The sequence below is a fragment of the Phoca vitulina genome, unplaced genomic scaffold, assembly GCF_004348235.1.
Source record: "Phoca vitulina isolate PV1807 unplaced genomic scaffold, GSC_HSeal_1.0 scaffold2, whole genome shotgun sequence".
In the NCBI taxonomy this organism is placed as follows: domain Eukaryota; kingdom Metazoa; phylum Chordata; class Mammalia; order Carnivora; family Phocidae; genus Phoca; species Phoca vitulina.
This window is the reverse complement of record NW_022589705.1, coordinates 56,247,864-56,274,638: the sequence shown is the minus strand read 5'-3', so window position 1 is coordinate 56,274,638 and position 26,775 is coordinate 56,247,864. Positions and strand designations below refer to the sequence as shown.

Sequence of the window (26,775 nt, the reverse complement as noted above, 5' to 3'; positions counted from 1 at the left end):
TTAACCGACTGAGCCACCCAGGCGCCCCTCATGTTGCATTTCAAGGTCATTATTATTCTATACATACAGTCCATTGATAAAACAAATGAAATCCTAGGTTTTCTTTAGGGATTGCCTGCACGTGTTTGTTTGACACACAGACCTAAAATTCTTGGTAGATGATTAATACTATGCACTTCAACTAGAGTCATTGTACACTTTTATTTTTACTGATTTTTGAATCAAAATGTATTATTTTGGCATTGCTTACTTTAAAATATTTGTTTAGCTATTTATACGTAATAAATATTTGCTTATGATGCAGTTTGCTCCATATCCATTCCAAATATGGATTTCTTTTCCAATTTTAAAAATGGTAAGTCTCCTCCCCGAACTGATGTATCATTCTTTGTTTTTCAAAGAAATAACAAATCATGATGTTTTTGCTTCTCACTGCCACCTGGGGAGAGGGGAGATATTATTATTCTGTCTTGGAAATGGGGAAACCAAGGCTCAGAGGAAGCTTACTTGCCAAGGCCGCTACACAAAAATACACACTGAATTAATAATGCATTCATAATTTGATTATGATTTTTTTTAACAAACTAGAGGTTCTCCAGAGATAAGTTTTGCCATCACAACTTGCTCCCAAGGAAGGAATATAAAGGACAAAGGACTGTACCCCAGGGGGTCAGGAAGGGACAAGGAATCATAACAGGAGGATGCAACCCACAGCCCTGGAGCGCATTCTCTCCACTGACAAGCTTTATTCCAGCTGGGGGAAAAGGACACACATCACAAGATGGTCCTCAGTACCCTCCAACTGCTGGCACCATAACATGACCACAGCTTACAGGCTTTTTCTCCATGTACTAACTCCCTGTGTGACCTTGGAAAACCAGGAGGTAAGAGGACTCTTACTAATAATATAAAAACAGTAATAAAAATCAGCTAACATTTTTTACACTTACAAATAGCAGGGACTATGCTAAGCGTTTAAATGTATGATTTCACTTAATTCATACAATGATCACTCTTGACACCCCCATTTCACTGAGGAGGAAGCAGAGGCCCAAAGAGTGAAGTAACTTGCCCAAGGTCACTCTGTTAGCAAATGGCTTTCAAACTTCCTCCCAGCTACGGAATCATTCATTTAAGTGGAATATTGTCCACGAGCATACACAGAACTTCTCTGGTTGATGTTATCCTCAAGGTCTCCAGTACCCCTCAGGACAGTCCTAGGGCCTAGGAAGCATAGTCTGAATGGCTGGTCTAGATGACCTGAGGACAATTCTGCCGAACTTCTAGAACAGCCTATATCCTGCTTACTCACATTCTATATAAAAGGGCAAAGCCTCAGAAAGGCACCCATGCTGAGCTATGCACCCCCAAGGGGATGGTCTTTGTTTTCCTGGCATTAAGGGACAAACTCATACAATGGTGACAGTGAAAGCTAACCACCTCATCCTTCACCTTCTTTTCCTCCCTCTCTCTCCCACTCTCCTCCAGAAAGGTAGCATTTAGATTCCTCACCCTTGGTGGACAGAGAATGAAAGAACAATCCATTTTGAGTTAATCTTTGTAGAAGATGTGAGACTTACATTGAGATTGATTGATTTTTACCTATGGATATCCAATTGCTCCAACACCATGAAAGGCTAATGTTTCCTCCATTAAATTCCCTTTTATAATTTTGTAAAAAAAAAAAAAAAAAAATCAGTTGGACACACTTGTGTAGGTCTCAGTTCTGGGTTCTTAATTCTGTTTCATCATGCTATGTGTCCTTCCTTGTCAATGCCACATAGTTTTGATTACTACAGATATAATTCTTGAAATCGGGTAGTCTGCTACCTTCCAATTTTTCAGGTTTTGTTGTTGTTGTTGTTGTTTTTAGCTATTCTAGTTCCTTTGCTGTTCTATATACATTTTAGAATAATCTTGTCAATATATTAAAAAAGAAAAGATCTTGCTGAGATTTTTATAGGAATTACATTAATCTGTCTATCGACCTGGGGAGAATATTTTTTCTACATGGAGTTTTCCAATCCATAAACATTGCTGGGAATGGCCAGCAATCCCGGTACCGACGGATGAAAGATGACTCCAAACTTTGCTGAGAAAGAGAGGAGAAGGCAAGGGGGTCAGAGACGAAGACCCTTTGCTCTTCTTTGCTCCAGCTTTTATTGGTCCTTCAGGATAATCACAAATCCTTATCACTGTTTCTCAAGCACGTGATGTGTGACAAGGGATCTTACTGAAACTAGGAGGATCTGTTTACAGGAAAGATACGATATGCTAATCTGCGTGTTCTACGAGTTCTGCTAAACATAGCCTAAGGGACAATGCATACGTCTCTTAGATCACAGGGCGGCTGTTTGGGCTAAGAAAGCTTCGGGGAAGGCAACTCCCCACGGCATTCCAACACGTGGGCCTCAGCATTCCAAAGGCCTATGCCCTTCTCTGAAACCCTCCCTGTCCTTAGTGGCCTCTGTGTTTCATTTTAGCAAGTCAGGTATTATGGCTGATTTCATGCTCTACATTAACCCCAACAAAACATGGTATATCTCCCCCATTTATGTAGGTTTCCTTTGAATTATTTCATCAGCAATTTATAGTTTTTAAAATTTAAGTCTTGTAACATTTTGTTAGAGTCAATTTCTCTTTCTTTAGCTATTGTGAATGTTATAGTATTTTCTGATTTTAGTGTGTTCATTGCTAGTATATAGAAATAGGATTTTTTAATTCTATTTTGTATCCTGTGACCTTGTTGAACTCATTTATTCTTCTAAGATTTTTTTTTTTTTTTTTGTAAATTCCCTGGAAATTTCTACCTAGGCAATCCTGTCCTCTGCAAATAAGGACAGTTTAATTCTTTGTTTGATTTGTATATCTTTTATTTCCTTTTCTTGACTTGTTACACTGGCTAGAACTCCCAGCACTATGCTGAATAGGAGTGGTAAGAGTGGACATCCTTGCCTTCCTTGTTCCCAGTCTCGGGGGAAAGTATTCAATGTTTCTCCATTAAGTATCATATTAGCTATAGGCTTTCTTTCTTTCTTTTTCTTTTTTTACAAATGGTCTTTTTTTCAAGTTGAGAAAGTTGCCCTCTATTCTTATTTTTCTGAAGGTTTTTACCATAAATGGGTTTTGAATTTGTCAAATGCGTTTTCTACATAGATTGATGATTGTGTGATTTTTCTTCTTTAGGCTGTCAATAAAGATTTCATTGATGATTGAGTTTTTTGAGTGATCTTTGAAAATCAAACTAGCTTTGCATCCCTGGAATAAACAGCATTCAGTTATGGTATAATTCTATTTTATGTCTTGCTGAATTCTATTTGCTAATATTTTGCAAAGGATTTTTATGACTATACTCATGAAGGATGTTAATCTGGAGTTTTCTTGTGCACATCTCTGTCTTCTTAAAATGAATCAGTAGGTGTTTCCTCCTCTTCCATTTTTCTTGGAAAGATTGTATAGAATTGGTGTTAATTCATTTTTAAACATTTGGTACAATTCTCGAGTGAAATCTCCCAGGACTTTGAGATGGTCTTTTTGGGAGTTCTATTTTCTGTTAATTAATTTATTTTTAAATTTTAATTCCAGTATAGTTAACATACAGTGTTAAAGCTTTTTTTTTTTTTTTTTTTGAGTTTTAAAATTATGGATTCAATTTCCTTAACAGTTATAGGGCTATTCAAATTATTTATATTGAGTGACTTGAGGTAATTTGAGTTTTTGAGGAATTGTTCCATCTTTAAGTTGTCAAATTTAGATATGTAGAGTTGTTCATAATATCCTCTTATTGTCCTTTTGAAGTCTGCAAAGTTTGTAATGATATCTTTGTTTCATTCTTGATACTGTTCATTTGTATCTTCTTTTTGTTTCTTTGTTAGACTTGCTAGAGGTTTGTCAATTTTATTGATCTTTTCAAAGAACAAGCTTTTCCTTTCATTGATTTTCTCTACTCTTTTCTGTTTTCAATTTCATTTATTTCTGTTCTTAATCTTTATTCTCTCCTCCCTTCCACTTGCTTCAGATTTATTTTTCTCTTCTTTTTCTATGTTTTTGAGGTAGGATCTTAAAGATTTTCCTCTTTAATGTAAGCATTTAGTGCTATGAATTTCCCCTCCGCATTCCTTAGGCTGTGTCCCACAGATTTTTATATATTTTCATTTTCATTCAGTTCAATATATATATTGATTTCCTTTTAGAAATGTGTGCTTTTGTTTCTAAGTGTTTAGAGAGTTTTCTGTTATCCTTTAGTTACAGATTTCTAGCCTGATTACATTGTGGTCAGAAAATACACTATGATTTCAATTTTTCAAAATGTGCTGTTTTATGGCCCAGAATATGGTCTATCTTAGTATATGTTTATGGATGCTTGAAAAGTATATGTATTCTGCTCCTGTTGCACCTTCTATAGATATCAATTAGATCCTGTTGCTGATGATGTTGCTGAATTCTGTATCCTTGCTGATTTTCTGAGTAGGTGTTCTGTCAATGTGGAGAGAGGGGTGTTAAAGTCTCAAACTATGAGTCCATTTGTCTATTTCTTCTTTCACCTTGTGCTTCACATGTATTACAGCTCTGGAGCTTGGTGCACACACATAATTGTTTTGTCTTCTTGATGGATTGACCCTATTATCATTACATAATGTCCCTCTGCATCTCTTATAATTTTCTTTGCTCTGAAGTTCACTTTATCAGTTATTAATATAGTCACACTGACATTCTTTAGATTAAATTTACATCCTCCAATCTCTCTCTTTTAATTGGTATATTTAGGTAATTTACATTTAATGTAATTAATGCAATTATTGCTATATTAGGGCTTAAGTCTGCCCTTTATTTTTTATTTTGTGTTTGTTTTTTTTTTGTTGTTTTTTTTTTTGCTTCTCTTTGATATTTCCTGCTTTCTTGTGGGTTATTTGAACATTTTTTAGAATTATTTTTTATTTACCTATAGTTTTTTTTTTTTTTTTAATCTCACTGTATAGCTGTTTTAGTGGTTGCTCTAGGGATTATACTATATATACACGTAACATCACAGTCTACTGGTATGGACATTTTATCAGTTCATGTGAAGTATAGAAACCTTATTTCCCTCTACGTCCCTTAACCCTTTCCTTATAATGGCCTTATGTATTTCTTTTATACACATTTAGAACTATATCAGATAATGTTAAGAGTTTTTGCTTCAACCATCAAACATAATTTAAAAAACTCAAAAGAAAGAAAATATGTCACATTTACTCACATTTGTATTCTTTCCATTTTTCTCTCTCCTGAAGTGATGGTCCAAGGTTCTTCCTTTTATCATTTCTTTTCTGTCTAGAAAGCTTCCTTCAGCCATTCTTTTAGGATAGGTCTGCTGGAACAAATTTTCTTAGTTCTCCTTCATCTGAGAATATCTTGATTTCCCCTTCAGTCTTGAAGGATATTTTCACTGGTAATAGGATTCTGGATTGATAGTTCTTTTCTTCTTGTACTTGAAAAATGTTGTGCCACTTTCTTCTGGCTTTTATGGTTTCTGATGAGAAATTCAGTCATTCAAATTGTTTTTCACCTATAGGTAATGTATCATTTCTTTTGCTGCCTTTAAGATTTTTACTTTTTATTTTTAATTTTTTTACAAGTTTGATTATGTTTCTGTGTGGATTGGGTTTATCCTGTTTGGGATTTTCTTGGCTCCTTCAATCTTTTGTTTAATGTCTTTTACCAAATTGGGGAAGTTTTCAATTTCTTCACGTACTTGTCCAGTAGCATCCTCTTTCCCCTTTCTTTCCAGTACTGCAATTTAACAGTTGCATTATAGTCCCACAGATCCTTGAAGCTTTGCTCATTTTCTTCCCCCATTCTGTTTTCTCCTTATTGTTCAGATTGGGTAATTTCTATCATTTCTTTCAAGTTTATGGATTCTTCTATTCTCCCCATTCTGCTGTTGAGCCCATCAGTGAGCTTTTTATTTTTCTCATTGTATTCTTCACTTCTAAGTTCCTATTTCTTTTTCTTTACACCTTCCATTTCTCTGCAGAGACATTCTATTTCTTCTAAAAATAGAGTAAAACTCTATTTTTTGTGTGTTTCAATCATGTTTGTAATTGCTCACTGAAGTATTAAGAGCTGCTTTAAAGTCTCTGTCAGAACATGCTAATACTTCAGTTGTCTCAGTGTTGGCATCTATTGATCATCTCTTCATTCAAGTTTAGACTTAGACTTTCTTGGTTCTTGGTATGATGAGTAATTTTCTTTTGAAACCTGGACATTTTAAGTATTATGTTATGAGACTGGATATTATTTAAAGCTTCTGTTTTAGTTGGCTTTTCCTGGTGACAGAAATGGGATAACTTTTTTCTGTCTGCTGAGGGTACACATCTAGGTTCTCCACTTCTTGGCCTCCCAATACCCAAGTGAGGGCAGGGCTCCTCACTACTCCTGGGCCAGAGTGGGTACTCCAGTTCCCCACTCAGCTTCTGCTGATAACACCCTGGCTAAGAGTGGTAGGAGTGCTTGTTTTTGCTCCCTATTTGGCCTCCTTACTGCTGGGTAGTTGTGAAAGTCCTGATTCTCCACTGGGTCTTCTCTAACAATATCCCAACAGGGAGAAAAAGGGGCACCTTCTGCGGGGTGGGAGACTGGAATATAAGCTCCCCACAAGGTCTTCATTGTAGGTGGAGTTTTGTTACTCCTGGAAGTGATGAAAGTCCCAGCTTCTGACTTAGCTTTCTCTGCACCACCTCAGCAGAGGGGTTGGGGTACATAATTGCAGGCTGATGAGGGTGGGTGTCTGGGATCCCCACTCAGCATTGGCTGGTGGGGTGGAGCCATAGTTTTTTCTGTGATGTTTGGCTGGAGAAGAACAGTTATTGTCTAAGGCTTTTTGTTTTTCTAGATGGCCCCTTCTCTGGTCCTTAGGCCAGAGAGAACAGGCTTTTGCTGTAGATGTTTCTGTTTGTACCCCCTGGTGTTTCTGGATTGCTGGCTTCTTTAGCTCGAAATCTGGGATATATGAGGCAAGAAGAAAACCCAAGGAACTCACCACCTATTCTTCCTTGGGTTCCTAGGTCTCTAGCTGGTCTACCTTCTTATTTCTACCTTTTCAGAGTCTTCCAGTTTTCTTATGTTTGTTTTACATATGATATCCAACAGTTTTAGTTGTACTTAGCAGGGGGAACAGGAAAGAGTATATATGCTCCATCTTTCCAGAAGCAGAATTCCACTTGACTTTAAATGTATTGTTTTACCAAACTCTCAGAACAATGCCATGAAGGCGATATTATACCCATTTTTCAGATGAAGACACTGAGGTTCAGATGTCATTCACCCAGTAAGTGGTATAAAGATAATTGGAAGATAAATGGGGTAAGAGTCAAATGAGTAAATACAGTGGGGGCAAAATAGCTCACTCCCTTCTTGTTTGTTTGTTGTTGTTGTTTTTTCTGCCTCTTGGTCCTTTAAAGAGGAACAAGGAAAGGGGTGGGGACATGTAACAGGATCCTTTTGATCCCAGGCTGTAGTTCTTCAGTTTCTTTAGCCCTGACAGGTCTATTCCTATCTCCCACCAGGATGTTCTCTCTGGCAAGGGACACCCTCACCACCCTCACCTGTCTCCCACCTTCTTCCCTTTCTGCTACCCTATGCTCTGTTACTCTAAATTGCATCAGTGGCTTATTTTCTGAGCCCTTTCTCTTTCAGCCATAAACACTTGCCTCTTTATGAAGTACATGAAGAATCCCTCAGTGAAAGACTGAAGAGAGGCTTGAGTTAGTGGCTCCTTCTTTGGGTACCTCAGGTGATGTCCCCTGGCAGGCCACCATGAACATTTGTGGCCTGGGAAGAACAAATGCAGGCCTCTGGTCCAGCTTCCCACTTTCAATCCTCAGCTTCACCCTACATGACAAGGGGCCTTGCATAGGCCCAAATCCCATCCACACCAGCCCCCATGAACTGCTCTCCCTGCAGCCCAGTCTGTCCTGGGACTCAGGGAAGAGACCCAAGCAGGACCTCAGACAGCCACTTGAGAGGGGGCTTTCTGGGGGCCTCGTGTATCCAGAAAGAGAAGGTATAGGCTCCAATGAGAGCATCTAAATAGCCCTATAAGCCCTTTGTAGAAAGGCATGCAGTTGGAATTTAGTCCCAATGGGGCCCATGGCCTTTCTATTGAAAGCATGGTTTATAAACCAGCAGCAGCAGCACTACCAGGGAACTTGCTAGAAATGAAGATTCTCAGGCCCAACCCCACAGCTACTCAACCAGAATATGTTAAACAAGATCCCCAGATGATTCATATTTTAAGTGTTAGAATTTGAGAAGCCATATTCTGATGCAGGTGCCCAAGAACAGAACAATATTGCCTTATGGGGGTGAGAGGGGACAGTAGTTGCTTGTCTTAGGACTAGTATTTTATAAGCCATATGGGAGAATGTAGACTTTGCCCAGTCTAAGAGAAAGAGAGAGGGAGCTTTTCCAGTAGTTCTACAACCCTTTATTTCCTGGGGAAGGGGAGGGAAATTTCAATGGATCCTAACTCCTACCCCACAAACCTCTTATGTATGTATTCCCAGGCAAATGACTTCTCCCAGACTCTCGGGCTTTTTTCTCCACACAATAAAGAAGCCGAACCAGATGATCTCTCTCTAACCCTCCCTCCAGGGAAGCAAAACATCCTCGAATGGGAAGCAGCATAAAACTGTGAAAACAGCATGCATTTTTTTTATTATGTTATGTTAATCACCGTACATTACATCATTAGTTTTTGATGTAGTGTTCCATGATTCATTGTTTGCATATAATACCCAGTGCTCCATGCAGAATGAAAACAGCATGCATCTCAGAGGCAGTCTGAGCCTGTTTCACATTATAGCTCTACCATATATTCCTTGTGGGACCCTGTACAACTCAACCTCTCTGGTCCTCAGTTTCCTGTCTCAAAAAGTGGGCTAATAAAACTGCTGTATCAGCAGGGATGCACACAGAGAACCTACTACAGAACTGTGGCCTATAGTATAGGTTCAGAAAATACTATTGTTTATTCCAGCGCAAATGTTTATGCCTTTTGTAGAGAATCGGCTGATCCTACAGGCAGAACAAAGACACAGAAAATTGTAGAAATGTTATGAGTCCCTGCTTCTTCATTTTCTTACCTAACAGGGTCTCTTTCTTCATAGAAAGGTCTGAGCTTTGTCAGCAATACCAGAAGCGGGAAGACTTAGCTCTGAACCGGTGGTCAGATCCATTAAATGAATTCTCTGCTCCTATTCAGACTAAACACAGGGACCTAATTCTCATAGTCTGTTATCTCCCTCTCCACACACGGAGTTACCAGGGGAGTTCAAGAAAGACACCACAAGAAGAGAGATGAAGTTTCTATAGGAGGAGAAGGAAGAAAAATGAATCACCGTATCTTGATTTTCCCTCCCACATATCTACAGAAGGCAAGGCATCTAGGTAGATTGGTGAAGGAGAGAATAGAAGAGGTAGAGAGAAGGCAGCACTAGGAGTTGTGAGATAGCATTGATGCCCAACTGGATTTATTTATATTTTTAAGAGACCAGGCAGGGGGGAACAAAAAAGAAACGAGATGGGAGAGCAGCATGGCTGTGAATTTTTAAACTTATAGTTAGCTAGAGGGAAAATACCATTTTTGCCACATTTTCATTCCACACAGGGTTACAATATTAATTGGCTTAGCAGACTTACAATCAGCAATTTCTTTTGCGGTGCACAGGTTAATGGAGTTGCCAGAGTGTTTCAGATATGAAATTGTTGCCTCATAATTATGTGGTTCTTCAAATTCAGCACTGAGAAGCATAGAGAAAAAGGTTACTTAAAATAAAACATTGTTTTAAACATATTTTAAAACTTTTTGTATTTTTTCTTCATTAGAGAGGTAATATGTCTGATGAATATGGTGATTTAAACAGATATGGAAGGCACACCACCCCTACTCTAAACTATAGAAATTCTGAAAAATATAACACAAAGAATTATATGAAGAATACAGAACTCATCTAGAAATCAGTAAAGTCTCCAGGTGCCATATATAGGGAGGAAAGCACAACTAAAGAATTAAGTGAGAATTACATGCAAAGGGAAACTGAGACAGATAAAGAAAAATCTTAATGACTGGGTGGCTGAGGATTTACTTTGAGTCAGAAGTAATAGGAAGCTAGAACTAAGCTATCAGCATAAAGTTCAGAGTCAAAAATGCCATTTCATCTGTAAAACAAATTGTAAAAAATATATGTACACTTTCCCAGGGAATAGCAGGGAAGCTTGGTATCCAGCTATGACTGTTGGAGCCTTTTAAAAGAACCACCCATGAGAAATCAGAAACTTGAAAACCAAGTACAGGTGAGGTTCTAAATGTATACCGTGTATTTCAGAGACTCAGAGACAAAATGGTGCTTGCAATCCAACCCTCTCTTGTACAGCAAATCTGAAATCATTCTGTAAAGATGCTTCCACAACCCAAGGCACCTATGGTGGCCAAAGGAAACAATTCCCACTTAAAACAAGCTTATAGTGAAAAAAAAAAAAAAGCAAACCACATAAAGAGATGAGCTACCACACATAGTCAGAAGATATAACAGAATGACAGAATTAAACAACAGAAAGACATGAAAATGACTTTAAAATAAGTATTTTTTTAAATGTTCAAAGAAATAAAGGAATAAAAGCCATTAGGTAAAAAACAAAACAAACAAAAAACTCAAGAGCGTGAAAAAAGAATGTAGCTTTAGGGACAGGAGAAAGGAGTTACAGAAATCATTAGTTCTTGTAATAAAAAATTTAATGCAGAAGTTGAAAAGTAGATTAGACACAGCAGGAGAGAGAATTGGGGAATTAGTTAGATTTAAGGAAGTCACTCAGAATACAGCACAGAGATGAAGAGATGGAAAATATTAAAAGAGAAGTTAACCGTGGGGAAGATAGAATGAGAAGGTTCAACATATATAGACCAGGGATTCCAAAAGGGAAAAAGGAAAGGGATGATGAAAAGGAGTCAGTATTCACATGATAGTACCTAAGACTTTTAAAATTAAAAAGGGACATAAATCCTTCAATTGAAGTAGCTTCAACAATAAGAAATAATGATAAATCCACACTTACATACTTTGTAATAAGTTAGCATAAGTCAAAGGAAAAAAATGTAAAAGCTGTGTGAGAGAAAAGATAGATTACCAAGGAATAGCAGACTGGCAAGGGGCTTCTCATTAGCAGCAATAGGTGGTGGAGATTGTGGATAATATCTTAAGGGCTGAGGAAAGATATCAGTATCAAATTATCTTCTAGCTAAATTGTCATTAAACCTGAGGGAGAAACAAAGACCTTTTCAGAATACCAGTACACATATTTACTGCTCATAGATTCTTGCTGAAATACATCAAATCATTCAAATAAATTGAACTAGTAATGAAGTAGGATATAAGAAACAATGGTGGGGGAGTATCTAGAAAAGATGGCAGAGCAGGAAATCCTGAACTCACCCGGTCCCACAGACACAGTGAGATAACAACTACATCTATTGAACGAACTCTGAAATTGACCTCAAGACTGGCAAGACAGACCTTCCACTATTAATTGGACAGAGACCACATGGAAAATGGTAAGGGGGTGGAGACATAGTTGGGAAGCAAATCCTCAGCAAGACTAACCACAAATGGGAGGGACATCATAAGCAGGAAGAAGCAGAAGGATCAGACCCCCCCCCCCCACCCAGGCACCAGGGACCTGCATTGGGAAGACGAGTCCTCATAACATCTGGATTTGAAAACCAGTGGGGCTTAACTTCTGGAGCTTTTAAAATCAGCAGGCTTAATTCTGGGAGAGCTGGAGGGTGAAAAGAAACCGAGTCCCTGAACTGAAAGAGCCAGCATAATAAATAACTTGGCTGAGACAGAGCACAGAAGCAGCAGTTGGCAAGGTGCCTGGGGTAGATGTCAGTTTTTATTTACTACTCTCAGAATGGGTGCTGGTGGGGCAGGAGTCTTCAGGAAATTTCTCCAGGTACCAAAGCAGTGGCAGGCACCGTTTCTCCTCCCCCTCCCCAACTCTAGATGATCAGACACTTGTAGGAGCCAGCTCTAAAACTCTCAATCTAACTTGCTAGCACCACATGCCCCACCCCTGTGTTCACCTGCAGACACGCCCCATCCGACCCACCCAACTCAGCAGGTGTTCCTTCAAAGCAGCTCCTGCCTGGCCATACCCTACATGTGGCCCCAGCAGAAACCATTATCATTCCAAAGTGACTCCTGCCCTGGGGAGAAGGGGGAGATAATACTACACACCAGCATGCCCACAGTTCCGACTGGCTGTGTAGGAAGTGGGCCCTGCTGTGGGGTGAGCCTGCAACTGTGGCAGAGAGGCTAATTGCAGACATCCAGTCTGACTGCTGTCCCTGCCCACATAGGAGCCCCCTCTGGTCTCAGACAGGCCTCTCAACAGCTGAGGGACCAAACCTTGAGGAAGTGCTCACAATAGGGAAAGTGGGCCATTGCAGCCAGCTGGACTGAAGGCAATCACAGCTCAGACACAACAGTAAGGCACACACAGCCCACAAGGGAGACATCCCTGCAGTGCCTGATTCTTGTGACCTGGAGGGATTATGCTACAAGACATGATAGGACCTCTTCTACACGAGGCCACTACTTTTAAGACCAGGAGATGTAGCTGACCTCCCTAATATATAGAAACAAACATAGCGAGTTAGACAAAATGAAGGGACAGACAAATATGTCCCAAATAAAAGAATAAGACAAAAATCACAGCAAAAGAGCTAAATGAAACAGAGATAAACAATATGCCTGATAAAGAATTCAAAGTAATGGTCATAAAGACATTCACTGGACTTGAGGAAAGGGTTGATGATCTCAGTGAGAACTTCAATAAAGAGATAAAATATATATAAAAAAGAACCAGTCAGAGATGAAGAATTCAATAACTGAAATAAGAAATACATGAGAGGAGGGGCACCTGGGTGGTTCAGTTGGTTAAACGTCTGAATCTTGATTTCAGCTCAGGTCATGATCTCAGGGTTGTGAGATTGAGCCCCACATTGGGCTTCACACTGGGCACAGAGCCTGTTTAGGATTTCCTCTCTCCCTCTCCCTCTGCCATTCCCCCACCTTAAAAAATACATGAGAGGGAATGAAAAACAGATTAGAGGACACACAGAAGAACAGATCAGCAATCTGGAAGACAGGGTGATAGAAAGCATCCAAGCTGAATGGCAAAAAGAAAAAAAAAAATGAGAATAGATTAAGGAAACTCAGTGACATAAACTAGTGCAAAAACATTCACATTATAGGGGTCCCAAAAGGAGAAGGAAAGAGAAAAGGGGAAGCAAAAAACTTATTTGAAGAAATAATAGCGGCAAACTTCCTGAATCTGGGGAAGGATACAGAAATCCAGATCCAGAAGGCAAAGAGAGACTCCAGCAAAATTAACCCAAGGAGGTCCACACCAAGACACATAATAATTAAAGTGGCAAAAAGTAAGGATAAAGAGAAAATTTTAAAGGCAGCAATAGAAGAGAGTTACATACAAGGGAAACCCCACAAGGCTATTAGCTGATTTTTCAGCAGAAGTTTTACAGGCCAAAGGGAATGGCATGATATATCAAAATACTGAGGAAAAAAAAAATCCTGCAACCAAAAATAACCTACCCATCAAGGTTATCATTCAGAATAGGAGAGGTTAAAAATTTCTCAAACAAAAGTTAAAGGAGTTCATCATCACTAAACCAGATTTATAAGAAATGTTAAAGTGAATACTTTGGAAAGAAAAGGCCATGACTAGAAGAAAATCATTAATGGAAAAAATTTCACAGGTAAAAGCAAACATATAGTGAAGGCAGTAGATTAATCACTGATAAAGCCAATATGGAGGTTAAAACACAAAAGTAGTAAAAACAATAATATCTATAAATAACAGTCAAGGAATACACAAAATAAAAAGATGTAAAATATGGTATATACAAAAAACCTGGAGAGGGGAGTAAAAATTTAGTGCTTTTAGAACATGTTTAAACTTCAGTGAGCATCAACTTAATAAAGACAGCTATATACATAAGATGTTATATATGAACCCAGTGGTAACCACAAATAAGAAACCTTTAACAGATACAAAAAAATAATAAAAAACAACATAAAAAGAAAGGAATACAAGTATAACACTAAATAAAGACATCAAACCACAAGGGAAAAGAGTAAGAGAAGAAAAAAGGAACAAAGAATTACAAAAACATACAGAAAACAATTAACAAAATGACAGTAAGTACATACCTATCAATAATTACTTTAAATGTAAATAGACTAAATGCTCCGATCAAAAGACACAGGCTGACTGAATGGATATAGAAACAAACCCATGTGTATGCTGCCTATAAGATACTTACTTAAGATCTAAAGACACATACAGACCGAAAGTGAAGGTCTGGAAAACATATATCATTTAAATTAAAGTGGAAAAAAAAAAAAAAAAGCCAGGGAAGCAATACTTATATCAGACAAAACAGACTTTAAAACAAAGACTAGCAAAAGACAAAGAAGGGCACTACATATTGATAAGGGGATCAACCCAACAAGAGGCCATAACAATTATAAATATCTATGCACCCAACATTGGAGCACCTAAATAAATAAAGCAAATATTAACAGACTTAAAGGTAGAAACTAACAGTAATACAATAATAGCAGGGGACTTTAATACCTGTTTCCATCAATGAATAAATCATACAGACAGAAAATCAACAAGAAAACAGTAGTTTTGAAGCACACATTAGACCCAATGGACCGAAAAGATATATACAGAATATTCCACCCAAAAACAGCAGAATACACATTCTTTTCAAGTACACATGAACATTCTCCAGGACAGATCACATTAGGCCACAAAAGAAGTCTCAATAAATTTAAGAAAACTGAAGCCATACCAAGGATCTTTTCCAACCACAACAATATAAAACTAGAAATCAATTACAACAAAAAATCTGGAAGGAACACAACTACAGAAGGCTATATAATATGCTACTAAATAATGAATGAGTCAAACAAGAAATAAAGGAAAAAATAAAAAAAATACATGGAGATAAATGAAAATGAAACACAATGGTCCAAAATCTTTGGGATGCAGCAGTACAGGCCTAACTCAAGAAACAAGAAAAATCTCAAATAAAAGACCTAACTTTATACCTAGAAGAGTTAGGAAAACAACAAAGCACAAAGCTAATAGAAGGAAGGAAATAATAAAGATTAGAGCAGAAATAAATGAACTTGAGACAAAAAAAAAATAGAAAAGATCGATGAAACCAGAAGCCAGTTCTTCAAAATGATAAACAAAAGTGATAAGCCTTTAGCCAAATTTATCAAGAAAACAAGAGGAGTTAAGTAAATATAATCAGAAATGGAGGAGTAAGAACTGACAGTAAATACAAAGGATTATAAGAGACCATTATGAACAATTTTATGCCAAAAAATTGGACAACCTAGAAGAAATGGATAAAATCCTAGAGATTTATCATCTTCAGAAACTAAATTAGGAAGAATTACAAAATTTGAACAGACTGATTACTAGTAATCAGGAATCTAAATTGATTCAGTAATAAAAAAAATTCCCAACAAACAAAAGTCCAAAATCAGATAGTTTCAGGATGAATTCTATCAACTATTTAAAGAAGAGTTAATATCTATTCTTCTCAAACTATACCAAAAAATAGAAGAGAAAGTAAAAGTTCCAAGTTCATTCTATGAGTTCAGCATGACCTGGATACCAAAACCAAACAAAAACACTACAAAAAAAGGAAACTATAGGTCAATATCTCTGATAAACATAGATACCAAAAATCCTCAACAAAATACTAACAAACCAAATCCAACAATACATTAAAAAAAATCAAGACTGAGTAGGATTTATTCCAGGATGCAAGTGTGGTTCAATATTTGCAAATCAATCAGTGTGATACATCACCTTAATAAGAGAAAGGATAAAAACCTTATGATCATTTCAACAGATGCAAAAAAAAAAGGGGGGGGCATTTGAAAAAATACATCTATTTATGATTAAAAAAAAAAAATCTCAACAAAGTGGGTTTAGGGGTAATACACCTGAACATATAAAGGCCACATATGAAAAACAAATAACATTATACTCAAAGGTGAAAAGCTGAAACTTTCCCTCTAAGATCAGGAAGAAGACAAGGATGTTTTCTCTAACCACTTTTATTCAACACAATACTGGAAATCCTAACCACAGCAATCAGACAAGAAAAAGAAATAAAAGGCAATCCAAATTGGTAAGGAAGAACTTACTATTTGCAGATGACATAATACTATATATAGAAAACCCTAAAGACTCCACCAAAAAACTATTCAAACTGATTAATGGTTCAGTGAAGTTGCAGGATACAAATAAGTATACAGATATCTGTTGCATTTCTATACAATAACAGTGAAGTAGCAGAAAGAGAAATTAACAATTCCATTTACAAATGCACCAAAAAGAATAAGATACCTAGGAATAAATCAACCAAGGAGGTGAAAGACCTGTACTCTGAAAACTATAAAACATTGATGAAAAAGATAGAAGATGAGACAAATGGAAAGATACACTATGCTCACAGATTGGCAGAATTCATATTGTTAAAACGTCCATACTACCCAAAGCAATCTAGATTCAATGCAATTTCTATCAAAATACAAATAGCATTTTTCACAGAACTAGAATAATTGTATGTAAATTATCATATGCATGTAAAATATTTACAGTATATAAAATATACAAATTAAAAAATTTGCATGGAATCACAAAAAGACCTTGAATATCCAAAGCAATCTTGAGAAAGAAGAACAAAGCTAGAGGTATCACAATCCCCAATTTCAAGATATACCATAGAGCTATAATAATCAATAAAATATGGTGCTGGCACAAAATTAGACACATAGATCAATAGAACAGGACAGAAAGCCCAGAAATAAACCCACACTTATATGCTCAGTGAATCTATGACAAAGAAGGCAAGAATATACAATGGGGAAAAGACAATCTATTCAACAAATGGTGCGGGGAAAACTGGACAGCTGCATGCAAAAGAATGAAACTGGACAACTTTCTCATGACATACACAAAAATAAACTCAAATGGATTAAAGATCTAAATGTGAGACCTGAAACCATAAAACTCCTAGAAGAAAACATGGGCAGTAATCCCTTTGACATTGGCCTTAGCAATATATTTATCGATAGGTCTCCTCAGGTAAGGGAAACAAAAGCAAAAATAAACTATTGGTACTTCATCAAAATAAAATGCTTTTGCACAACAAAGGAAACCATCAACAAAACAAAAAGGCTTGGAGAAGATATTTTTAAATGACATATCTGATAAGGGTTAATATCCAAAACATATAAAAAAGTTTACACATCTCAAAACTGAAAAAATAAATAATCCAATTAAAAATGGGCAGAGGGGGGCACCTGGGTGGCTCAGTCAGTTAAGGATCTGCCTTCAGCTCAGGGCATGATCTCAGGGTCCTGGGATGGGGCCCTGCACTGGGTTCCCTGCTCAGCAGGGAAGCCTGCTTCTCCCTCTGCCGGTCTGCCTGCTTGTGCTCTCTCACTCGCGCATGCTCTCCCTTTCTCGAATAAATAAAATCTCTTTTAAAAATGGACAGAGGACCTGAATAGACATTTTTCCAGAGAAAACATACAGATGGCCAATAGACACATGAAAAGTTGCTCAACATCACTCATCATCAGGGAAATGCAAATTAAAACCATGATGAGATATTACTTTACACCTGTCAGAATGGCTAGAAGCAAAAAGACAAGAAATAACAAATGTTTGCAAGGCTGTAGAGAAAAAGGAACCCTCATGTACTGTTGGTGGAAATGTAAATTGGTACAGCCAGTGTGGAAAACAGTACGGAGGTTCCTCAAAAAATTAAAAATAGAACTACCAGACAATCCAGTAATTCCACTACTAGGTATTTACTCAAGAAAAATGATGACACTAATTTGAAAAGGTATACACACCCCTATGTTTACTGCAGCATTATTTACAATAACCAAGTTATGGGAGCAGCCCACGTGTCATCAATAGATGAGTGGATAAAGAACAAGTGGTATGTATATACAATGGAACATTACTTATCCATAAAAAGGAATGCAATCTTGCCATTTGTGGCAACATGGATGGACCCAGAGGGTATAATGCTAAGTGAAATAAAGACAAAGACAAATACCATATGATTTCACATATATGTGGAATCTAAAAAACAAACAAATGTATAAACAAAGAGGAAACAGATACATAAATACAGAGAACAAACTGGTGGTTACCAGAGGGGTGAATACGCAATAGGGAAAAAAGACAAACTCATGGTGGGGGAATGGGGGAAATAAGTGAAGGGGATTAAGAGGTACAAACTTCCAGGTATAAATAAATAAGTCATGGAGAGGAAAGTACAGCATAGGTAATATAGTCAGTAATACTGTAATAACACCGTGTGGTGACAGATGGTGACTACACTTATTGTGGTGAGCATTGAGTAAGAGAATTGTTGAATCAGTATGATGTGTACCTGAAACTAATAAGACACTGTATGTTAATTATATTTCAATTAAAAAAAGAAATAATGGTGATCAAATAAATTAATAAAGCTATTGGTAAGTCTAAATATATATCAACTGTAAAAATGACTAATTTGTAGAAGTTTAAGAGTAAGATGGAATTAAAAATATTAAATAATAATATGAAAAATAGTGGGAGAGGGCTATGAGAGTTATCCTCACATCTTTGTATCATTTAGGAGCAAGAGAGAGATTTTGATTAATATCAGACTTAGTTAATTGGATGTTAAAATTTAACTGTAACTACTAAAAAGAATAGAAATAGAGTGTTTAACTTCTCAATTGGTAGAAGGAGACTATGGAAATGAGAAAACTTAAATATTAAAGAAGGCAGAAAAGGAAAAAAATACACATGTAAAAAATTTCATAATATACTTAAAATGAGAAAAAATCCAAATAGATCAAGAATCACAATAAACGCAAATAGATTTCTTTAATAAAATAGTATCTGCATGTTGTTAAAATCTAGCTAATGCTGCCAAAAAGCAAATCAAAGCTCCTTTATAAATGTATGGAAAAAGATATGCAAACCAAATACTAACCAAAAGAAATCTTAGGTAGGTTTATTAATATTAGACCATACTTTAGCATGACTGATCAAGAAAATGAGAGAAGGTACACACATGCGTGCATATACACACATGCACACAAATTATGGACAAGAAAGACAATACTAGAGAGAGATTTAGGTTTTCAGAAATCTAAAAAAATGTTAGGATAAACTTTCTGCTTAACAAAGCAGAAATTTGAAAATTTAGGAAAAACTGGTGAACTTATAAATATAAAATTACCCCAGTGACTGAAGAACTATATACAAAGGCTGATAAGCCAATAAAACATTCATGAGCCTGAATCAATAGTACATACATCCACTCTCCCTCCCACTTACCTTCACACTCAATCTATCCTTCTTTCTCCTCCACCAAATAGTTTTATGGGCAAGTTTGAATGAATAGTTTCAGAGAACAGAAAAAGAGAAAAGCTACCCTACTCATTTTAAGAGGGCAGTATGATTTTGATATGAAAACTACAACATGACCAAAAATTAAAAATATAGCTCAATCTCACTTAAAAGATTTTAGCCCAAACTCACTAAATACTAAAAAAAAATGAATTAATTAGTATTAAAATTAACTCAAGAACAACTAAAATTTATTCAAGATGTCAATATGGCATCAGAAAGTCTACTTAATCACACTTTTCTCTTATGAGAAAACCAGATTATTTTAATAGATGCAAAAAAACCATACCACACAAACTTTCTTAACTAGATTAATCTCCAATATCATACTTAATGGTGAACTGTAGCAAAGAATTAATATCTCAACTCCACTGGAAACTTCCGCAATAGGGAAAAAAGACAAACTCATAGAAAATTGGACAAATGGATATTATAGACATCACAGAAGAAATTTTGAATAGCTTATAAAAATAAATTCACACACAAAAAAATAAAAAATAAATTCACAACCATGTAGTAAACAGGGGAATGGAATTGAGATAATGAGAATTAGTTCACACCCATCAGTTTAAGCAAGAATCCCAAAGTTTGAAAATAATACCTCATTTGGCAAGAAGAAACTGGAACTTTATACTAGCTTGAGAATATAAACTGGCACAGCCACTTTGGAATATATTTTTCAATATCTAGTAAAACTGAAGTTGTTTACTATTGTTTAGAAATTTTATTTCTTAGTAAATAACCTAGGGGAAACCTGGTTTTATATATATATGAGATGATTATTATAGCATCATTTGAAAGGGTGAACATTCAAAACAACTGGAATGTCTCTCAGAAAGGGAACACATGAACAAATTGTGGTATGTTCATATGATGGAATATCTACAATATGCAATTATATTGACTAAACTAGACTTATATGCATCAACATAGATAGAATATGAAAACACAGCTTTGAAAAAAAATCATGCTACAGGATAATAAGATGCCATTTATAAAAAAATGTAAAATACCATATCTGTAACAAATATGAATTTGTAGTTAAAGTATAAAATATACACTAAATGGATACATTCCTGTATCCATATTACAATTTGCTGCTGGGAGGGAGAATGAGATTGAGACTGAGGAGTGAAATGAAGGGGACTTCATCTGTATCTGCAACAAATGGAAAATTACTACTTCACTAAATGTGGAACATAGGAGAGGGAGGAAAAGAATCACCTATGACCTTCCCACCTTAACACAAGTGAGGTCTTAGTATTTTAGTATTCTTCCTGATTTTTTCCATTTATATAAATGTATATTAGTATACTTGCTGTTACAGACAATGAAGAGGTTGGAGTTCTCTCTTTTCTTGTCCCCCCCTTTCCCATTTATTATTACAAGCACATTCCACCTGATTGTTTTCCCTCATTTGACCAGCTTAAGTATTTTCAGATTTTTTTAAAATCATATTCTCTAAAGATGTATGAATAGTTCATTTTGCTGAAAAGGAAAAATTATGAACTCTAATGCATCAGTAGTTTCTCCCCTATTTTGTTTCCCTTCCCTATCATAAAGTAATCGAGAGAAACTTTCTTAAATTATAGACTATGCCATGTATCTCATGCTCCAGTGACCTAACAATCTCATCAGGTCTATGGTAAATTAACTTTATTAATAAGAAACAATTTGTGGAAAAATTGAAAGAAGATGTCTAATCAATTTCTTGGACAATTTTTGTCAGAAATGAATAAGTATCTGACTTTAGATGATCGAAAAGAATTTCAACTGAATATAAAAAAAAAAAAAAAAATCTTTCAGATCAATTGTCTTTACAGAGGGACAGTCCCAGGATTAATGTTAAAAGTGAAAAAAGATATTGTAGATGTATTTAAACCTCCTTTTTTAACCACATGAAAATACTTTTTATCCTTTTCCTGGTCCATTAAAACCAGATCTGAAATCTGCCTTAATTTAATACAGTGTGGGTCAATATAAAGAACTTGGATTGCAGGGAAGAAATAACAATGATTTAAATAAATCTATGTGTCAATTTTTTTGTTTTCACATTTATTAAAATATCTGTCTATAGTCTGTCTCCAGAACTATAGACATTATTGGGAGGCAGCACAGAATTATAGACAAACTTGGATCTTGGGGTCAGACAGATATAAACTTGAATCCTAGCTCTTCTACTTTCTAATTATAAAGTACTGAATAAATACCTTAATCTCAGTTTCCTACTTTATAAAATAGTAATAATAAAATCTAATTTAAAGGTGTATTGTGGATATTGAATGAAATATTTGCTTTCTGCACACAGGCATTCCAATAAAGTGTGCTAGTAATATTATTATATTGGAAGACAGAAATTATAATATTAAAAAAATAAGTTTCGACACACATCTGACGGGTGACTATGATCCCTTCCAGAGACCTTGGAGGGTGGGTACTATCTTCGTGCTCTCCCTCTGCTGTGCTCCAAGCATGCAAGTATCTCTCAGAGGGGAGCTCTTATACACATCTGGTTTTTAGTCTAGTGCCATGGTTTTTGTGGCTGCTATCCAGAAAATGCTTCTTGATCACCTGATTCTGGTGGCCAGGGGGGCTTATGTTCCTGTGTCCCACAGGACTGTAACAATTGGAGAGACAGTTCTTGGCCTGCTGTCATCCCTAGGGCATTGTATAAACATCAGGCTGAAACACAACCCCAGTCATTCTGTTAAAGAGGCCCATTTGCTTATCCTGGAGTTTTGGCCTGAAGGCCAGGCTTCAGGTGTGCCACACAGCTAGAGGCCTATGGAGGGGCTCTCAGGGGACATAGGCCAGTGGCCACCATCTTTGTACTCTCTCTTTCTGCCTCACTACTACTCACAGGCATCTCCCAGAAAGGAGCCTATACATTCATCTGGAGCCCTGATTGTTCTGTCACCCAGGGGACACTTCCAGATTGCCTAGCTCTGGTAGCCAGTGGGGCTTATGTTTGCAGTCACACAAGACTGTAGATAACTGAATACTCTAAAAGTTGCTGTCAGAGAATCTGGCTCCTAATCAGCCTGAATCTGGGTGCTGACTGAGGTCCTCTCCTTTGGGACACTAACACGTCTTGGCATAGCTTCACTACTGGGAGCTATTAACAATATAATAGGCTGCTTGGATGATCAAAAAGTTTGAGAACATCAGATGCTAGGGCAGGGTTGAATGATAAGGTTTATCTCCTACACAAGACCACTCCTTCAAGACTGGGAGAGGTGGCCATTTCATCTACTATATAGAAACCAACACAGAGAGTCAAGCAAAATGAAGAAACAGAGGAATGTGTTCTGGGAAAAAAAAAAAAAAAAAGCCCACAAGAGAAAACCATGGGAAAAAACCTTAATGGAATAGAGATAAACAATCTAACTAATAAAGAGTTCAAAGTAATGGTCATAAAGATGCTTACTGAACTTAGGAGAAGAATGGATGAACACAGTAAGAACTTAAAAGAGAAAATATAAATAGTACCAGTGGAAGTCACAAAGCTGAAGAATACAATAACTGAGCTGAAAAGTACACTAAAGGGATTCAATAGCAGAGCAGATGAAGCAGGACAAAGGATCAGTGACCTCAAAGACTAGACACTGGAACTTATTCAATCAGAGCAATAAAAAGAAAAAAGAATGAAAAAGAGTGAAGAAAGCTTAAAGGACTAGTAGGACAACATCAAGCTGACTAATGTTCACATTATAGGGGTCCCATGAGAAAAGAGAGAGAGGGTCAAAAAGAAATAATTACTGAAAATTTCTCTAACCTGGAGGAAAAAACACACATGTAGATCTAGGAAGACCAGAGAGTTCCAAATGAAATAAACCCAAGGAGACTCACACAAAGGCACATTATAATTAATATGTTGAAAATTAAAGAGAATGTTACAAGCAGGAAGAAAAAAACAACTTGTTACATACAAAGGGAACACACCTAAAACTATGCGATTTCTTCAGTAGAAACTTTGTAGGCCAGAACAGAATGGCATGATTTGTTCCAAGTGCTGGAAGAAAAAAACTTCAACCAAGAATATTCCACCTGGCAAAGTTGATGTTAAGAACTGAAGGGGAGATAGAGTTTTCCAAACCAGCAAAAGGTATAAGAGTTCATCACCACCTAACCAACTTTACCAAAAATGTTAAAGGAACTTCTTTATATGAAAAGAAAGGGCACTAATTAGTAACAAGAAAATTTATAAAAGTATAGGTAAAGGTAAGTATATGGTAAAGGTAAATATATAATAAGGTAGTAGATTAATCACATAAAGCCAATATGAATGTTAAAAAAACAACAGTAGTAATAGTAATAATAACTGTAATTGTAATAATTAGTTAAGAGATATACAACATAAAAAAGATGTAAAATGTGACATCAAAAACATAAAACATGGAGATAGAGTAAAAATGTAGAGCTTTAGAATGTGTTCGAACTTAAGTTATCAACTTAAGATAGACTGTTATAAATCTAAATTGTTATATGTAAGCCTCATGGTAACCACAAAGCAAAAACCTATTGTATATACACAAAAGATACTGAGGAAGAAATGTAAGCATACCACTAAAGAAAGTCATCAAACCACAAAGGGAAAGAGAAAGAGGAGAATAAAGGAAAAGGGGAAACTACAGAACACTGAGAAAACAATTAACAGAATGGCAAGAAATACTTATCAATAATTACTTAAATGTAAATGAGTGAAATTCTCTAATCAAAAGACATAGAGTGGCTGAATGAATGAGAAAACAAGACCTACCTATATGCTACCTACAAGAGACTAATCTTCAGATTTAAGGAGACACAGACTGAAAGTGAAGGGTTGGAGAAAGATACTCCATGCAAATGAAAACCAAAGGGAAGTGGGGGTAGCTATACCTATATCAGACAAAATAGACTTTAAAACAAAGATTGTAATAAGAGACAAAGAAAGCATTACATAATGATAAAGGGGCCGATCCAATAAGAGGATACAACATCTGTAAATATTTATGCGCCCAACACAGGAGCACCTTAATATATATGTAACAAATATTAACAGACCTAAAGGGAAAAACAGACAGTAATACAATAATAATAGGGGACTTTGATACCCCACTTCCACCAATGGATAGATCATTCAAACAGAAAATCAATAAGGAAACATCAGCCTTAAATGACACATTAGACCAGATGGACTTAACTGATATATAAGAACATTCCACTCAACAGCAGCAGAATATACATTTTTCTCAAGTGTGACTAGAACATTCTCCAGGATAGATCATATGTTAAGCCACAAAACAAGTCTTAATAAATTAAAGAATACTGAAATCATTATTGAGGATCTTTTATGACCACAATGGTATAAAACTAGAAATTATAAAAAGAAAATTGGAAAGTTCACAAATATATTTTTATAGAGATTAAACAACATGTTACTGGTCAAAGATGAAAAGAGAAATAAAAAAATACCTTGAGAGAAATGAAAATGGGAATACAACATAAACTTATGGGATGCAGCAAAAGCAGTTCTAAGAGCAAAGTTCATAGAGATAAATGCCTACCTCAAGAAACAAGAAAAATCTCAGACGAACAACCTAACATTACCCCTCAAGGAACTAGAAAAAGAAGAACGAATGAAGCTCAAAGTTAGGAGAAGGAAGGAAATTACAAAGATTAAAGAGGAAATAAATGAAACGAAAAGACAACAGAAAAGATCAATGAATATAAGAGCGGATTCTCTGAAAAGATAAATTTTGCACAGTGAAAAAAACCATCAACAAAATAAAAAAGCAACCTACTGAATGGGAGAGAATATTTACAAATTAGATATATGATAAGGGATCAATATCCAAAATATATAAAGAACTTCTACAACTCAATAGCAAAAACTCCCAAACAATCCAATTGAGAAATGGGCAGGATATCTGAATAGACTTTTTTTTTTCCCCCCAGAGAAGACATGGAGATGGCCAATAGGTACTTAAAAAGATGTTTAACATCACTAATCAGAGAAATGCAAATCAAAACCACAGTATTACCTCATACCTGTTAGAATGGCTATTATCAAAAAGAGAAGAAATAAAAAATGTTAATGTGATGTGGAGAAAAGGGAACTCTTGTGAGCTGTTACATGAGAATGTAAATTGGTGCCGTCATTACAGAAAACAAAATGGAGGTTCCACAATAAATTAAAAATAGAACAATCATATGATCCAGCAATTCCACTTCTGAGTTTTTATCTGAAGTCTACAAAAATGTTAACTCAAAAAGATATATGAGACCCTCATGCTCATTGTACCATTATTTATAATAGCAAAGATAGGGAAGCAATCTAAATGTCCACTGATGGATGGTTAAGGAAATGTGGTACATATATACAATGAATACACACACACACACACACACACACAGAGCCATAAAAAAAAAAGAAATCTTGCCATTTGTGACAATATGGAAGGACCTTAAGAACATTATGCTAGGTAAAATAAGCAGACAGAGAAAGACTAATACCACATGATCTCACTTACATGTGTCATCTAAAAAAAAAAAAAGAAAGAAAGAAAGAAAGAAAGAAAGAAAGCTCCGAACTCATAGACACAGAGAACAACAGAATGATGGTGGACAAAGGTGCAGGGTGGAGTTTGGATAAATGGGTGAAGGTTGGTGGTCAAAGGTACATACTTCCAGTTATAAAATAAATCATGGGGATATAATGTACATCCTGTTGATTACAGTTAATAATAATATATTGCATTATCTGAAAGTTGCTACCATATATAGAGCTTAGAAGATATCACAAGAAAAAAATTGTAACTATGTACGGTGACAGACGTTAATAAACTTATTGTGACCATTTTACAATATAGACACAAATAATGAATCATTATGATGTACACTTGAAAATTATATAATATTATATGTCAATTATACCCAACTGAAAAAGGTTTTTTTGAAGTTTGCATTTTGGAAAGTTCTTTTTATTACTGACATAGCATCAACTTTCTCTATTTTCTGACTTTCTCATAGAAAACCTCTAATAACTTAAGTATTACATTGTTTCTTAATGATATTTTCAACATTATGTATGTTCAAGAAGAAACAACAGCTCTGTAAATGCAGGGTTAGTGTGACAGATGATTTACAAAAGAAATTTTCTCATTGTGTTTGAATTCTTGGAATTCTATCTTCAAAATCAGTTTTTGAACAGTGGGGTCTCTG

General features: G+C 35.9%; 1 protein-coding gene across 1 annotated transcript in view; it reads right to left on the bottom strand.

Moving 5' to 3' along the window:
• FYB2 (FYN binding protein 2) overlaps positions 1 to 26,775 on the bottom strand; it is a 94,029-nt gene that overhangs the window by 46,668 nt on the left and 20,586 nt on the right. The window contains 2 exon segments of the mRNA XM_032428102.1: positions 9,682 to 9,782; positions 24,815 to 24,823. Coding sequence (XP_032283993.1) covers positions 9,682 to 9,782; positions 24,815 to 24,823 — 110 coding nt within the window.